This window comes from Balaenoptera physalus (assembly GCF_965194825.1).
Source record: "Balaenoptera physalus genome assembly, chromosome: 4".
NCBI classification, from domain to species: Eukaryota; Metazoa; Chordata; class Mammalia; order Artiodactyla; family Balaenopteridae; genus Balaenoptera; species Balaenoptera physalus.
In genome coordinates, this window is record NC_138891.1 from 78,059,340 (window position 1) to 78,076,874 (window position 17,535).

Sequence of the window (17,535 nt, forward strand, 5' to 3'; positions counted from 1 at the left end):
ACAGCAGGTTCTTTTTATTTATTTATTTATTTATTTATTTATTTATTTATTTATTTATTTATGGCTGCATTGGGTCTTTGTTGCTGCGCGCGGGCTTTCTCTAGTTATGGTGAGCGGGGGCTACTCTTTGTGGCGGTGCATGTGCTGTAGGCAGGCAGGCTTCAGTAGTTGTGGTGCACGGGCTTAGTTTCTCAGCGGCATGTGGGATCTTCCCGGACCAGGGCTCGAATCCGTGTCCCCTGCACTGGCAGGCAGATTCTTAACCACTGCACCACCAGGGAAGCCCTAGCTATCTATTTTATACATATTAGTGTATATATGTCAATCCCAATCTCCCAATTCATCCCACCACCACCCCCGCTCCCCACTTTCCTCCCTTGGTGTCCATACATTTGTTCTCTACATCAGTCCACAAATCTTTCTACTCTTCCACATGGCCTCCATTCTGAAGGTTCTCTGTAACTAACATTAATGATAAAGATCATTGATTACTAAGATAACCCAAGGTTCTCACATCCAAAGGCATGCAGTAGCTGGCATATTTTTATTCTATGCAGAGATGTACTTTATAAACCTTTATTATGACTAGCACTGGGGATAACATTAGAGAGCTGGCTTTTTAGAAACTGAGCAGGTATTTCCTCAGTGTAAATCCAGCATTCTTAACTTAAATTCTATGTATTTTTAATGTGAAATGATTTAGAATCCATAAGAATACTTATCTCTAACACTCAATATGCCAGTGGTTCACAAGCTTTCTCCCAATTCCCCATTCCTAATCATCCTGCATGGGAATAAACTCAGGTGTGACAGGATTTCCTGGATATTGAAAATGGTCTAAAGTGCTAGAAGTAGTTTTCCTTTACTTAGCCCAAGAAGGCAATAAAAAGGGTCAGAGATGCTATGAATTAATTACAGGAAAAAGGAAGTTAGGAAGGGAGAAATAGAGTAAAATGGTGAAAAGGAATGAGCTTTCTAAAGATTTTTACCATAGCCTCAGTTTTCTTTTATGAAAATCTATTTCCCTTTTGTACCCTTTAATAATTTTGGCCAATTATGATCCAATTAAAAATATCTACTGCATATCTACTATGGTCAAGGCACCTGCAGCAGACACTAAAGGGAGTATAAAGATAAGAACTATAGTCTTGGCCTAAAGAAGCTTATAATAATAACATATCAAATACAGTTACAGAAAGCTCATTAAAAAACACAGTGAAAAGAATATTGGGTTAGATATCAAAAGACTCAGCTTCTAGACTTATCTAAATTTATTAACTGTATAATCTTTGGTGAACCGCTTATTCTCTTTCATTTCAATTTCCCCAAAGGTACTTTATCTCACAGGATTTTTATTAAGGCCAAATACGATAATCTCCCAGCAAAGCACGGGAGAAAAATGGACTTAGTCCTGGTCTGAGAGAGACCTACCTCTCCCCATTTTGTCTCATAATGTTTTTCTTGTCTCATAACTTTTATTTTGTCCTCTTAGTTTAAAAGTATTTTATATATATACTTGCAGTAGAAAAGAAGTGCATAGAGAAGAAAAAAATCCATAAATTCAATGATTCAGTAACTCATATAACCATTCCTAATATTTTGATTTTTCAGTCTTTTTTTCTTTCAGTTTTTTTTTTCAGTGCATCTCTCAATCAAGACAGGCACAGGTAATCATAGATACCAAATTGAATATACAGTTTTATGCACTAAATCATTTTAACTTTATAGTCTATAATAAGCATTTCTCATTTCATTCTTTATATCATAATTGTTAATGGCTCCACTGATAGTCTATTATACAGATGCACAAAAACTCATTTAACATTTTCCTAATGTTTGTTACTTGTTAATATTAATAATGGTGTTGTGATAACCTTTGTATGAAAATATTTGCCATTTCCAAATTATTTCCTTAGGGTCAATAAGTCAAAGGGTATGAACATTTTAGACCTTATGAAATATGCTCCAAAGTTGTATTTCAGAAGAGCCTGTAGCAATTTACAGTCCCATCAGTAGTGGTCAACAGTGCCTGCCTCACCAGCATTGAATACCACTATTTAAAAAATACTCACCTAAAAATAAAGAAAAAAATTTAAAAAAAATTTTTAATAGAAAAATAAAAATTACACACCTACACACAAAGTTGGTGTGTTTGTTTTCTATTGCTGTTATAACAAATTACCACAAACTTAGTGGCTTTAAGACAACACTCATTTATTCTCTTACATTTCTGTAGATCAGAAGTCCAACATGGGTCTCACTGAGCTAAAATCAAGGCGTGGCACGGCTATGTTCCTGTCTGGAGGCTCTAGAGAAGGATATGCTTCCTCGTCTTTCCCAGCTTCTAGCAGCCACCTGCATTCCTTGGCTCCTGGCCCCCCTCTTCTGTCTTCAAAGCCAGCAACAGTGGTTTGAGTCCTTCTCACACTGCATCTCTCTGACTTCCTTGTCTATGTCTCCTTTTAGGACTTTTGTGATTACATTGGGCCCACCTGGATAACCCAGGCTAATCTCCCTATTTTAGGGTCAGATGATTCGCAAACTTAATTCCACCTACAATCGTAGTTCTCCTTTGCCATGTAACAGAACACATTCACGGGTTCCGGATATTAGAACATGGACATCTTTGGGGGATGAGGGTGTTATTCTGTCTGTCACACTTGGTAAGGCCAAAAGGCATCTCCTTGTTTTAATTTGCATTTCTTTTTTTGACTACTGGTCTTTTTTCCCATTGGTATATTACAATTTTTCTTATTTTGAATGAGTGCTTAATATATTTATTTGTATTATTTACCTGTTCTTGCCCTTATTTTGATAAATATTTTCTCCTGTTGGTCAATTGTGTTTTAAGCTTAACAATTCGTACACTCAACAGTTTGGAAGTGGTCAGATCAATTTTTCTCTTTATAATTTTCCTGTTTTTCATGCTTTAGAAAAAAATTCCTATGTAGAGATCAGATAAATATTCCTATATATTGTTTTCCAACTAAATATTTAACCATTTAATTCATCTGAATTTATTTTGATGCATGGTATAAAACGAGGATCTAAACTGATCTTTTCCTCCTAAATAGCCAGTTTGCCTGTGGTAGAGACAATAAACTATCCCCCAGTGTCCATTCTCTCTATTTTCCTTTTAATTACAGAGCACCCCAAGTCTGTGCTGGGGTGAGCTACAGTCTGCATTTCCAAGCTCCCCCTGCAGTGAGGTGGGGCCTTGTTACCAAGTTTGGGCCAATGTGATGAGAGTGGGAGGATTTCAAGGTCACCTCCTTGAGCATAAAATGCTCTCCCTGGTCTCCCTCTCCCTCTCCCTCTTCCTGTGGGATGAAATGTGACTACAGGGCGGATAAATCCACTCTGGACTGTCCTGCCAAGGCATCTCCCTAGGGAAGCAACAAGATAGAGGGAACTTAGGTTCCTTTGTAGAAAAGAGCTGCCTAGGCCCTGGCCCACCTGCCAACTCTGCACTATCACATAAGAAAGAAATACTATCTTGTTTCAGCCATTATATTTTGAGACTCCTCACTATAACAGCTTAACTGTTCCCTGATTGAGAAATTAGCTCCAGAATTAGGATTCTGCATTCAGAAAGGCATAACATATTTGGCACTGACTTAGTGGCTGGGCTGCAGGCTGAAAAGGCAGGTGACTTGTGAGATGCAGCAAAACCACTGCTTGTGATTACCTGGAACTGGCTGGAAAAAAATCAGAACACTACTCTGTTTCCTGCCCCTTGCTGCTCTTAGGATGGCACTACAAGAGAGGTGGAGCCAGGCAAGTGGTAGCTGGTTTGCAAGCACAGATGGAAGGGACAAGATCTCTGCTAAGAGAGTTTCTCTCTGCCCAAGGCCTACTATCCAAATTTAATGAGAATCCAGGAATTTGAAGCCTCAGGTTGCTTCTGTATCCTAAAATAGCAGGAAATAACGTCCTTCAGAGCCTGTCTAGCAGCAAAGATCAAATTAAAGGTGTTATTTTCCTACCCAGGCCTTTTTTCAGATGGCATCCCGGTAGCCACCACGAAATTGAGGGAAAAGGGATGAGCTGAGCAGAGAAGGAGTAAAGGAAAGGAGATTCAGCAGGTGTAAGAAACACAGCCATAAGTAAAAATCTTTGGATGTGGCTACATTTACATAAACCCACTGGATGTAAATAGAGAAGCCTACTAAATGTTTGAGGGAAGTGTATCACCAAAGACACCGCAAAACGGTTCTATGAAGCTTTAAGATTGCTTGATTCCTAAAGTAATCCTGAGGTCCCCAAATCAGTATCAGGCAGAAAGTGAAACACAACAGCTGTGTAGCCCCTAAGAATGGCATAGCCTCCAACTTCAGGTGTATTCACTAAGAAGAATGGACCAAAAAAGAGCCTTCCCAAGGACAAAGCCAAAATTACAAAGAACAATCAAAGGGGTTACTCCCAGAGAACCACAAAGACCTGATAGAAGCCAGAGACTCTGGATTTTGAGTTGGACGCAATAACTGGACAGGACTGTGGGTCTTCTCCTTTGAGGAAACATGAGTATGTTCTCTGCATGGGAAGAGGGGGTACATGGATACACGGAGACATTTGATAGCAGAGACTACTAACTGTCTCCTTACACCCATTCTCCCTTTCTTTTGCTATAGCATCCATGCATTTTTTGTTGTTATTTCTTAAATTTATTTTCAAACCAACTTTGTTACCTGGGACAGAGAACAAATCCTCCCACTTCTACAAAAAGAAATCAAACATGACATTCCATGGCAAAAATGAGACTTCCACAATCTTCCTAACAGGAAGTACTTGTTTCTAGCTGAGATTTCCTACCCCGAGGAGTACTGCTTAATTTAGTGCCTTGTACCATTACTTCTGTTTATGCTGTGATAGCTATATCTTTTTTTTTTTTTTTTAAGCATCCTTGCATTTTAACTGGGCACATGGCTGCTGAGCTACATTTCCAGCTCCTCTTGCAGATAAGTGTGGCCATGTACTAAGTCTGTACCAATGGGATGTGAGTAGAATTGATACATACAGCTTCCTAGTCATCACCTAAAGAGGTAGTCACTTGCCCTGGATGTCCTATTTCCCCTTCCTGTGGGCTAGAATGAAAGCACTGATGATGAGCCAGCTTTGACCACCTGGACAAGGATATCACCCCAGGGGATGTTAGAACAACAGAAAAGGTCCCTGGAACAGAGCTGCCTACATGCCGGGAGCAGTCCACTATCTTTTAGACTGTTTCTTGGGAGAAAAATAAACGTCTATTTATTGAGCTTGTGTATTTTTTATCTCTTTACACAGCTTAGCCTATGCTTTACAAATACACAGACTGTCAATAAATGTTGACTGCCGAGTTATGAATTTAAATAATGAAATCTGAAATCTGCAAACCAACATTTGTTAAGAATGTCTATTATGTTCATTTTCCCATTCTCTTTTCAAAAGTGCTTATATTTTTATATTATTTTATAAGTTGGATATCATATTTGCAACACATATTTTACCTACTTTGTATTTTAATTTTATGATTTTTTTTGGAAGCATGAGGGTTCAAATGTTTATGTAGTCAAATCTACAAATCCTTCCCTTATGATTTCTTTCACTGTTTTTATACTTGGAAAAGCAATCTCTTTAGGGATAAGATTAATTTTCCCTTACACTGTTTCATTTTAAATATGAAGCTCATCAATCCATCAGGAATATATTTTAATGCACGCTGTACGGTTAAGTATCCACATTTCTTTTTCTAATACGTAACCAATTTGCCCAAACACATAATAGATAAATCTATTTAATAAAATATGCTTTATTTAGTAACCCTACTGATTTATGTGCTTATTATTATATGTTAAATTATTACCAATGCCTACTTCTGGCCTATTTTGTTCCTGTAATCATTCTGTTGCAGATAAAATAATCTTTTACTTGTTTGTGCCTTTCCGTATTAATAGGAAAAAAAAATCTATGGCAAATCTTTATTCAGAAGAATAAACAGACATTTGCAACAGACTTTGAATATATTCTCCATAACTTTCAACTCAGTTTACTCTGAAAATCCTATCAACATTTGTGATTATGATTATGTACAGTAAGGAGAGACAGGGTTATAAATCAGGGAGGGGGTCTCAGGGGATTTCTGGATTTCTAACCTGGGTGATGGGTACATAGCTGTCTTTTTCATGATTATTTCACTAAACTGTACATAAATGTTTTATGTACTCTTCTATATGTATACTATATTTAACAACAAAAAAAGTAAATTTAAAAATTCACATATGATCTTATAAGTCCTTAGAAGAAATGTCTCAGAAATAATCACATTCCAAAGACAACCAAAGGGGAACAAAAGTATCTTCCAAAAATCTAAAGATCACTTTACATATCTTCTATTGGCTTTTTCCCCTGTTAAATGCTTATTATGAGGAGTTAACTTCCTACCAATCTTTCTTATCTGAATCCCATCTGACCATCATGGAGAAATATATTCATGAAATCTGACCTCTGGAGTTTTAAGAGTCAAATTGCAAATAAAACTATTAAATAGAAGATAAATCTTAATCTGCTTTAAAATAAGACATAAAAAATATTATGTGATTATACTGTAGGATGGGCAAGCACAATGCAGTTACTATTTAAAGTGAGGATGCTACGTACCTAGGGCAGTCAGGTTGTCAAACTTAAAATGAGTATAAAATTAACTAAAGGAGCTTGTTAAGACTAAATGAGTAGGACTGGGGTGGGGCCCAGGGATCTGTATTTTTAATAAGCAGCTTGTCTGTGGACCATACTTTTAGAACACACTGATCAGAATCCTATGTATTTTACAGAGAAGAGTCTTCGTTCTTAAATCTAACAATTGTTCATTTTTATACCAAAGGGTTTATATTTCTATACTGGGGAAATTTACATATAACCCTTCCTTGCCTTTCCTTCTCTTATTCTCATTATTGAAGATCTGATGTGTTCACTTTAGTTTCTCTTAACTAGTGTTTTCAGTCCAAAAGGTGATATATTCACATGGTAAAAATATTCTCAAGCAGAGAAAAGAGTATAAAACAAAAAGTAAATCTCCTTTCCACCCCAGACTTCCAGGTTCCCAGGCTTCCTCCTCAGAAACAACCAATGGTAATGGTTTCTTTCAGAAACAGTCCTTACCAAATACATCCCTCCCACTTTTTTCTAAGTAGGAATATATTAAACATAACATTAAAAACTTTGTCTTTTATAAAACTCAATGATATATCTTGGAGATATTTCCAAATCAGCACTTACAGAACTTTCACCTCCTTTTCACGGCTACATACTATTCCACTATATACTTCACCATGACTAGTCCTTTGTGGAAGACATTTGGGTTGCATCCAGCCTTTTGCTATTACAGGCAAAGCCACACAAATGTGATTTTCCTTACAAACTGGTAGAGCTTTATATGTGGGCTAATTTTCTAGAAGGACAAGTATTGGGTTAAAGGACATGTGCATTTTGAATTTGATAAATACTGCAAAAATGCCCTCTAAATAGGATGCCCCAAATTGCTTGCACATCAGCAACTCCTATTTTTCCCTATACCCTGGGCAACACAGCACACTATCATACTTTTTCATCTTTGCCAATAAACAGACATATAATTGCTCTTTTAATTTTCATTTCTTTAATTATTTGTTTAAATGGTTTGCCTCTTTTTTTTTTAAATTAATTAATTAATTTATTTTGGGCTGCGTTGGGTCTTCGTTGCTGTGCGCAAGCTTTTCTCTAGTTGCGGTGCACAGGCTTCTCGCTGCGGTGGTTTCTCTTGTTGCAGAGCACCGGCTCTAGATGCGCGGGCTTCAGTAGTTGCGGCTCGTGGGCTCTAGAATGTAGGCTCTAGAGCGCAGGCTCAGTAGTTGTGGCGCATGGGCTTAGTTGCTCGGTGGCATGTGGGATCTTCCTGGACCAGGGCTCGAACCCGTGTCCTCTGCATTGGCAGATGGATTCTTAACCACTGCGCCACCAGGGAAGCCCTCATTTCTTTAATTATGATGAAGTTGTTGAGCATCTTAAGATCTGTATTTCAATTTCTGTAATTACTTGCTCATATCTATTACCCATTTTCCTACTGACTTGCTATTTTTCTTATTGATTTGACAGAGTTCTTTTCAACTAAGGAAATTATCCATTTGTCTTATTGTTGCAAACATTTCACAGTTTTTAACTTGTCTTTTGACTTTGTTTTATAGTGTATTTAATCATGCAGATATTCTAAATTTTTATGTAGTAAAAGTATTAAGCTTTTCTATGGCTTCTGGGATTTGTGTCTTAGTTGGAAGGTCTTCCCCATTTTAAGATTATTAAAAACCAGTCTCATTTTCTAATACTTCTATGGTTCATTTTTTATATTTAAATGCTTGATCCAATTGGAATTTACTTAAGTGGTAAGGCAGAGATTTAGGGCTCTTCATTTTTTTTTTCAGATAGCTGAGCAGTTATCATAAAACCATTTACTAAACAATTCGTCTTTTCTGGTATGGTCATTTTAAATGTAATATTGCCAGCTACAAAGCATTTCACAATGGAGTGTATTTCTAGAAAATCTGTGTTTACTAGAACCATACTATTTAACTATCTAATACATGTTAGTAATCTATTGTTAATATTAATGAAAATTACACTGAATTGAAAGATAATATGTTATGAGAATCACTGGATACACCCTATGATTAAAAGCAGATATGACCTACTATAAGTTCACCTTCTAGAAGTTTGTAAATTGTTTACTGGGCATGCTATATTGTATTTCACACTATAAAGTAATGCCATCTGGTGCTATAGAGCAATGCCACCTGCAATTTTTTTGGTATGATTTGCTTCCCAATCATAGAAAACATGCTTTATAGTTCATTATTCTAAGTTCTTTATTTATTTGTGATGTTAATAAAAGTGGCAATTGATCTGAGCCTCTGCTCTGGGAAAACAGTGCAGGCTAAGAAATTCCCCACCCTCTCTTTTTTTTTTTTTTTCAAATGAGATATCACTGACATTATATTAGTGCCAGGTGTATCCAGCTCAGCATTCTTTATCTCATGAATGATTAGCTGATATTAGAAATGTTTGTCTGCTTGAAAGTAGCTAAACACACACATAAACATCTCCTGTTCAGCTGAAAAAAAAAAAAAATAAAAGTGGCAAAATAATTTTTCTTGAATTTTCATTGGTACTCTGCAGGTGAAAGAAATATTGATACTATGAAGAGGTAGACCACCGTTAGGAAGGTGGTAATAATAATTGTATTGAGGAAAGGGCTTGTCAGAAAGCTGCTACTCTCATGTCTTAAGACTCATAGAAGATAAAATACAGGAAGTAAAGGGTGCAGGGACACTGTTCAGAAGGCTGGGTCAGAAGCTCAAAAAGCTCCAAGTGGAACAGGGCACAGAAAAAGATCGCTAAATACTTGTCTCAGTGCTAGCCAAATGCATATTAAAGGTCTCTATCCCTTCCTCTTCAGTGTCAGATGGAGACTGAAGCTTAAAAGTGGTGATCTATTGAACCTACTAGTCAAAATACGCATTCTAATTGCAGCATTTTCATTTTAATAGCTGCATATGCATTGTTAATAATACTGCTCTAAAGAAATAATGTATGGACATAAAGTGAAGTCTCGTTTCAAGGGGATAATATCCTAACATTCCTTATAGGTGAACAGACAAAGATGGAAAATTCAACTTTTACTTTCTTTTTATGAAAGGTTCAATCTCTCGTAACTCTTTATTTCTCTTTCTTTTCTTTCCTTTCCTATCTTTGTTTACATTTCTTTATGAGCTCTATTTTTCATACCATTTTCTCTACCAACAGAGTCAACTCTTTATTATTCCTATAATTTTATATCTGAAAAGGATATGAAGGGATATAAGATTAGAGAGAAGCAATAGAATGGATGGCCCAAACAGAAGAAAAGCTAACAAAAATACCAGTAGGCATTTTTAAAGAATGCATTGTTGAATTTAAGCTTACACTGAAATCTGTACTCAAAGACTGTAGATGCTTAAAAAAAACTGGATATTTGAAAAATTACGAACATCTCAAACACGATGAAACTCATCTGTTAAAACCTCACTCAGAAGGATAGGAAATGAAGACCAATGTTCCACAGGAACCCAAATGATTTTGCTATCTGCCTTTTAAAATATGAAACACATGTACTCAAAATTTTCTGGAAAGATAACGTATTTTGAAAATTTGAAAAGGAACAGCATTTAGTTTGAAGTGAAAAATTCTGTTCCAAATGAAAGTCAACATCTTATACCTAAAATCCATTCCTTCCTCCTCCTCCTCCTGTGCCCCATGTCTCTGTTAATGGAATCAACAATTTCAGAGTCTCCAGAGTGCAACCTCAATCCTATCACCTCTGATATCTTTCTCTCATGTTCTCTCTCGCATCTGTGCTATCCTTTCCATTCCTACAACTTCCCAGGGCAACGGAGTCATTCTGGACTCCTCACTTTCTCTTATTCCCTTTATTCAATCCACTGGCAAATCCTTCAAAATATAATCAGAATTTGACCACTTCTCACCACCACCACTTCCATCACTATGGCTCAAGCCGCCATCATCTCTCACCTGGTTTATTTTACTGGTTCCCTACCTGGTCTCCTCACTCTTGCCCTAGACCTTCAACATCAGTCTATTCTCAATAAAGCAGCCTGTGACCATGGTTCTCCTCAGCTCAAAGCTGCTAATGATTTCCTAGCTCAGAAAAAGGTGAAGTCCTTACGAGGTCTTGAAGGACCTGGTCTCACACTCCCGCCACCACCCATAACTGTGCTGGTCTAATTTCCTACCACTCTTCCCATGAAGTCTCTGGTTCAGCGGCTCCAGCCCTACCAGCCTCCCTGCCAGGCGTGCTCTTTCCTTCCCACCCTTTATACTTGCTCTTCTCTCTGCCTGAAATGCTTGTCCCCTACATAATGCATTGTCCATTCATTCCTTCAAGCTTTCTCCCCAAAAGGTATCTTCCCCGTAAGAGTTTTTTTGCCCATTCTTTCTGAAATTTCACCATCCTTCCACTGACATTTCAAATCCTTCTTTCCTATTTTATTTTTCTTTCCATAGCACATACTATATATTTAACTTATTTATCTAGTTTATTGCCAGTCTCCCCAACTGGAATGTAAACTCCACGAGGTACAGATTTTTCTACTGTGTTTTCTGCTATATTCCCCATGTGCAGAAGAGAGCTTGGCACACAGGAGGAGCTCAGTGAATTTTGTTGAATAAATGAACTAATAAATGAATAAAGAAATAAAACAAAACAATGACTCCAGCTTGGGCTCTCACTGCATCTTTCCAGGCCTCCTGCTGGTACTCTCAACCCTCTGTAGTCAATCCTACAGACTTCAAATCAATAGTTTACCTCATATACGTCTGATCTTATTGCTGCTCAGATTAAGAACCTAAGTGGCTCCCAACTGTCCAGTGAGAAACTACAGTTCTACAGGATGGCGTCAATATCCTTCACATTCAGGATACCCTTTTCTAAACTCATCTCTTTATATTCCATTCTTATGTCTTATTCAGTACACCAGCGTCTCCCAAACTTGAGTAATTTATGCTCCTTTTTAAGGGGAAAAATTTTCTCAATGGCTCTTAAGGTCAAATCCAAGGATCCCAGTTTGATAAACACTAGGAAACTGACATCCTGGTTAATAAAAATGTCTTTTAATTACAGATTATTATTGGTTAAAAAATCTCTTAATATTATAACCAAAAGGAAAACAAAAATTTTTATATCTTCATATACCCTGCACCCCCTGAGAATAAATCCATGGACCCCAGGTACAGAAATGCTGCTGTACAGAAATGAAGCTACCTACCCATCCTGGAAGAGGCCTGTGCTTACCTGCCTCAGTGCCTTTGTTTCTGTTGTTCCTCTACGCTGGAATATCATTCCCCTAACTATAGTTACGAAAATTCTACTTATCCTTCAATGCTTACTTTAATTATCACCTTCTTCATGAGCCCTTCCTTTCGAGATCCTCAGCCAAAACTTATCTTAGTCTTTTGGGGCAATTTTATAAATCTTCTATGGCATTAACTACATTATTCTTCCTTATGTTATACTATTATTTTCCCATGGTTATAGCTCCCAGATAGCGTGAAGATTAACTTGTTCTCTATTTATTTACACAACAACTAGTATAGTGTCTTCCACATGACAACTAATAAATGCCCACTGAATTAATCATGTCAGGAAAAAAAATGCTACTATAAATATGACCCTCTACTGATCTTAAAAATGGAACTGTTTACTAACAGCTTATAACCAAACATATATAATATACTCATAACAAAAGAGAAAAATGTGGAGAAAAAATTTTAAGTTATTTATATGATTTACCTTCTTTTAAGCATTAAGTCTGATATAGGTATGCATCTTAGACCAGTTCCCAAAACCATAAGGAAGGATGTCAGAAGCACTGTTATCCGAAGACCTAAAAGGAAACAAAAATATCTGGATTATTTTCTATTTTCTTTTCAAGTAAGTCAATGTTAAGAACAAAGATTTTTTACTCAGTCATACTGGTATTATATTCTAATACAGCTTTTCTCTATAACTCCCAATATGGGGGGAAAAAAAAACTCTCATGCTGAAAATGAAATGATTCTAACTTTAATAGAAAACTTGAATGATCACATCGAGGATAGAGGAAAAAGTTCTATTAGCTCCGGTTTTTTAAAATGAATGGCTAGAATGCTTTGTTCAGATATAACAATAAAAAATATAGAAAATAATTTTAAAAGACAAGGTATTTTAGTTTTATATCTCAAATATAAAATTTCTAATTTTCGAATGCAAGCTGTTAATAAAAAAATTCTAAACTGCCCCTAAAAAGTTTTTTAAGATGATAGAATGCTTTAAATTTTCTCAAAAAATGACAAGTGGCCAATTACTTCTTTTATCTTATAATGAGGACAAGTTTGTTATAGGGTCTTAGGAGATGGTCCATTAGAACCCTCTGATTATTAATACAATAATAGTCTTTTAATTTTTCTTGATTTATTGGATGGCTTTCAACTTATAGAATGATGCTGTTAAAAAAAAAAAAGCATGGTTTAGGGTTTTAGATAATGCGGATCAGATAGCTTTTCCCTTTGTATACCAAATACAATCAATTATTTTGAAAATGTACACCAATGGTCGGTTACATGGATAACAGGGCAAAAGAGAATATAAAATATAAAAACAAGGTAACCAAATGTAAAATAGATAGCTAGTGGGAAGCAGCCGCATAGCACAGGGAGATCAGCTCCGTGCTTTGTGTCCACCTAGAGGGGTGGGATAGGGAAGTTGGGAGGGAGACACAAGAGGGAGGAGATAGGGGATGTATGTATATGTATAACTGATTCACTTTGTTATACAGCAGAAACTAACACACCATTGTAAAGCAATTATACTCCAATAAAGATGTTAAAAAAATAAAAAAATTAAAAATAGAATGTGAAAAAAAACTAAGGTAACCAAAAATAGACACAATAGTCTATCTATGGCAGAATAATATAACAGGACTACATCTTCCTCCTGTTGGAATGCTGTACTTTTCTATTACTAAATCAATGCTGCCTTACTGCTTGTAGCAGTCACAGAGGTGGCTTTCACTGAGTATGTGGCAAAGGTGGCAACATTTCTTACAATTTTTCCCAAACTCAGCACCTCCTTGAAACCATTTCACAGTGAATAGACTTAAACTATTTAATGCAAATTTTCTCTTTTTTTTTTCCAGATCTTTCTTTTTTTTGGCAGGGGGAGATGGTTAAATGCTTGGTTTTCAAAGGGCTTCTCTGCTTGAAGGAAACTGAAAGTCAACAAAACTATAATTATGCAGATTAAACACAGCAAGAAAATAAACTTGCGATTCAGATCAGGCACACACACGCTACATTGAGGGTAATTTGTGATATGAACTGAGCTTTATATGATCTGAATATGATTAATATAATTTGGCAGAAGTAATCCGGTAGAAAACTGTGCTTCGCAGGAACAAGTAATGCATACATACTGCTCATTTACTGCGTCTACTAACAGAACACAGATTTTAAAACCACATTATAGCCACAGGAAATAGAGTGTAATTAATAAAAAGAACATTCATGGTCATAAATATCCTAAACTTGCAAAACGTTGCTCTTATAAGGTTATACTGGGTGCCCTATGAGATAAAATTTTATAGATTTGGGACTATAAGGCTTACATTCTACATGATGTTTATTTTTTTCTAATATTTGGTTTGTAATTAAGGTAAATAGCCACCAAGTGGGCAGTGGGACATTGTTTATGGCCCTACGGTCCAAATAACTAGGTTTCCTATTACAACTGCTGAAAGCTAACACACTTTTCTACTCAATTATGACTTTTATCAAACATATGACAATGTAACAGCTGATATAAACTTTTAAGAGTAAAGAAGTTGTGAAAAGCTGATTATTATAAAGCAACCTTGCAGGTACAACTTGTGGCTTGCTTATTTTTAATTGTTGCCAAGTATTACTTAATCCACCTCAGCTGCTGCTCAGGTTTGAATAGAATGCTTTCTTGATCTCATTTGAATCTTGACAAGGCAGGACTCTGCAGTTCCATGTAATCAAAAAGATAACAACTGACTTTGGGAAGGAGAGGTATGAGGACCCCAGGAAAATATGCTTATGAGACATCTAGGACCTTCATATAAATAGATCCCAAGTGATTACAGTCCTAGGATGTGAGTGCAAAAACCATCTGATGAAAGGTACGGGAATAATTTCGGAAAACCAAACATGACTGAAAATAAAAATAAATTCTACTCAAAGATGGCATCCAGACTCTGCAGGAAGCCCCCTTCCAATGGATGAGATAACTCCTTATGCCAGGAACCTATTGGGTACAGGAAGAGAGTCTCCACAATCGGTGCCTAAAAGCATGATTGCAAAAAAAAAAACCCAAAAGCAAAAAAAAAAAAAAAAAACCCAAAAGCAAAAAAAAACACCCCACCACACAAACCATGTGTAGTAGATGCACGGAAATGAGTTTGATCTGGTAAAACCACCCTTCCCAGGCCCCACACGTCCATCAGCTGGAGTGAAGCTCTGCTTGCTCCTGGCAAGACCACCTGCCCCACCCCCAACAGCTATAGCCTGGCCTGGCCACCCCGATCTGCCTTGGACACCAGGAGGACTAACCACATCATGCCTGCTTTTCCTGTTTACACTGGTCACAAGAGACCCAAGATTCACAGGTTATCCTCGTCCCATCAGGGCTTCATGCATACCCAAATCCGACCTCATCTCTGCCAGCACCTCAGCTCCCCAGATCTTTGCACTGTGACTCCTGGAGCGCTCAGAATCAGCGGATCAGTAGAATCCCTATATTTTCAAGCTCTTCACTGTCTTCACCTTTTTACTACTCTGAAACCTCTTCCCTGAGGACAGTGTTTCCCCAGCCCCTTCCAGGTCATTGTTACTCCCTCCCCCCTAAAGCTCCCAGGCTTCTCTCCATGCTTTGATTTCCTCTGGTTTAAGCACTATGATTACGATGTGCCTTGCTGTAGTGTTATGCACGCTGAGATTTGCTTGGTGTGGTTTTTTTCTTCGTGCTGTTTCCTCAAACTGGATTCTTGAATTTCTTAGATTTCTGGGTTTGTGGATATCATCAAATGTGGAAATTTTTCTGCCATTATTTCTTCAATTTTTCCTCCCCATTTTATCTCAATCCATGCCCTCTCCCTTTACCAATCTCTTCTCATCTGGCACTCTAATATGTATATTAGGCCACTTAAAACTGTCCTGCTCCCTGATACCTGTGGTTTTTTGTTATTTTGTTTCCTCTGTGTTCCACTTTGGATAGTATTTATTACTACATCTTAAAGTTTGCTAATCTTTTCTTCTACAATGTGTAATCTGCTCTTAAATCCTGTCCAGTGTATTTTTTTGGTCTCAGACACAGATTACATTTTCATCCCCAGAAATTTAATGTTGGACTTTTTATGTCTTCCATGTCTCTCCTTAACATGCTTTGTTCTGTTTTCTTGAATATATGTAGCATATTTATTCACAGTAGCTGCTTTGATGTCCCTGTCTATTAATTCTATCATCTGTGGCATTTCTTGGTCTGTTCTACTGATTGCTTTTTCTCCTCTTTATGTGTTGTATTTTCCTCCTTCTTTGCACACTTGGTAATTTCTGATTTAGATGTCAGGCATTCTGAATTTTGTTGGGTGATGGATTTTTTTTTTCAACTCCTTTAAATATTTTTGAACAATGTTCTGGGATACAGTTATTTTTAATCTTTTCAAGCAGTACTTTTAAGCTTTATTAGGTGGAACCAGAGCAGCCTTTAGTTTAGAGCTCTGTTTGTCTTTACTGCTGAGGCAACACCCTTCTGAGTATTCAACCAAACCTCCTATGTATTATGAGGTTTTCCCATTCTGGCTGTTGGGAATGTGAACAATTCCCAGCCTTGTGTGAACTTTGAGAATTTTTCTGCCTGTTCCTTTTTCGCAGTCCTTTTCTCAGACTTAAGTAGTTTCTTCATGTGTAACTGCTAATCAGTGCTCAGCTGAAGACTCAAGAGGAACTCCCTGCAGATCTAGAACTCTCTCTCTGTGAACCCTTTTCCTCTCTGGTACTCCACCCTAAGAATTCTAGCTATGGTGGCCTCTTAAGACTTCTCAACTGTCTCCTCGACTTGGGGGGCTCTGTGGGGCTCTGTTTGAACTACAGATCTCTGTGTGAAGTAATCGTAAGAATCACTGACCTGCTCTACCTTTTGTCCAATGTCTGAAAACCACTGTTTCGTATACTTTGATTTTGTTTTCTGTTTTTAGTTGTTTAAGATGGAAGGATAAATCCAGTTCCTGTTAATCCATCATGGCCAGAACAGCCTTTGATCCAATTCTATCTGACTGTCATACTCACCACTCCCTGCTGCAGTTGTCTGCAGACCACCACATACCTGCCTCCACGTCATTCGCCCTCATGGCTTGAAACTGTTTCGGCTCATTATTACTCCTGAGGACACTACTTCTTTCATGAATCTGGTGATTTCAATACCAGATACGATCCTTTCAATATCCTGCCCTCTCAGTCCCCTGACTTCTTATTCCACAATCATGCCCTCTACCCTACCTCGGTTGTCCACTCTCTTTGTTATACTCTGACCTTATCTTTACCGTAATTGCATCCACGACATAATCCCAATTTCAAGCGTCCCATTCTTCAACCATGACCTCCTCTCCTTCCCACTCATTCCTTCTAGTACTCTAAATTCTTCATCCATTGGGAATGACAATTTTGGAGCCTACTACTTTTTCTCATCTACCTCAGGTGTTTCCTTTTCTTCTTTACCCAGTTTAGATTCCGTGGTCCATTGTTATATCACTCTCTACATAATCCTCTACTCCTGGCCTGCACTTTCTTAGTCCTACACACCTGGCAAACCGCAACTCTGGTGATCTCTCTCTCTGCCAACTCTGCCCATGCCTGTGCTTGCCCAACAGAACAGGCTGGAGGAAAACGAACGGCCATGCTGATTGGTCTCACTTGAAA

General features: G+C 37.3%; 1 protein-coding gene across 3 annotated transcripts in view; it reads right to left on the reverse strand.

The window, feature by feature from the left end:
- Positions 1–17,535, reverse strand: part of SLC49A4 (solute carrier family 49 member 4) — a 108,800-nt gene that overhangs the window by 87,056 nt on the left and 4,209 nt on the right. For all 3 annotated transcript variants that reach the window (XM_082459490.1, XM_082459489.1, XM_082459491.1), the window contains exon 2: positions 12,356–12,449. In XM_082459490.1, coding sequence (XP_082315616.1) covers positions 12,356–12,449 — 94 coding nt within the window. The remainder of the gene's footprint in view (positions 1–12,355; positions 12,450–17,535) is intronic.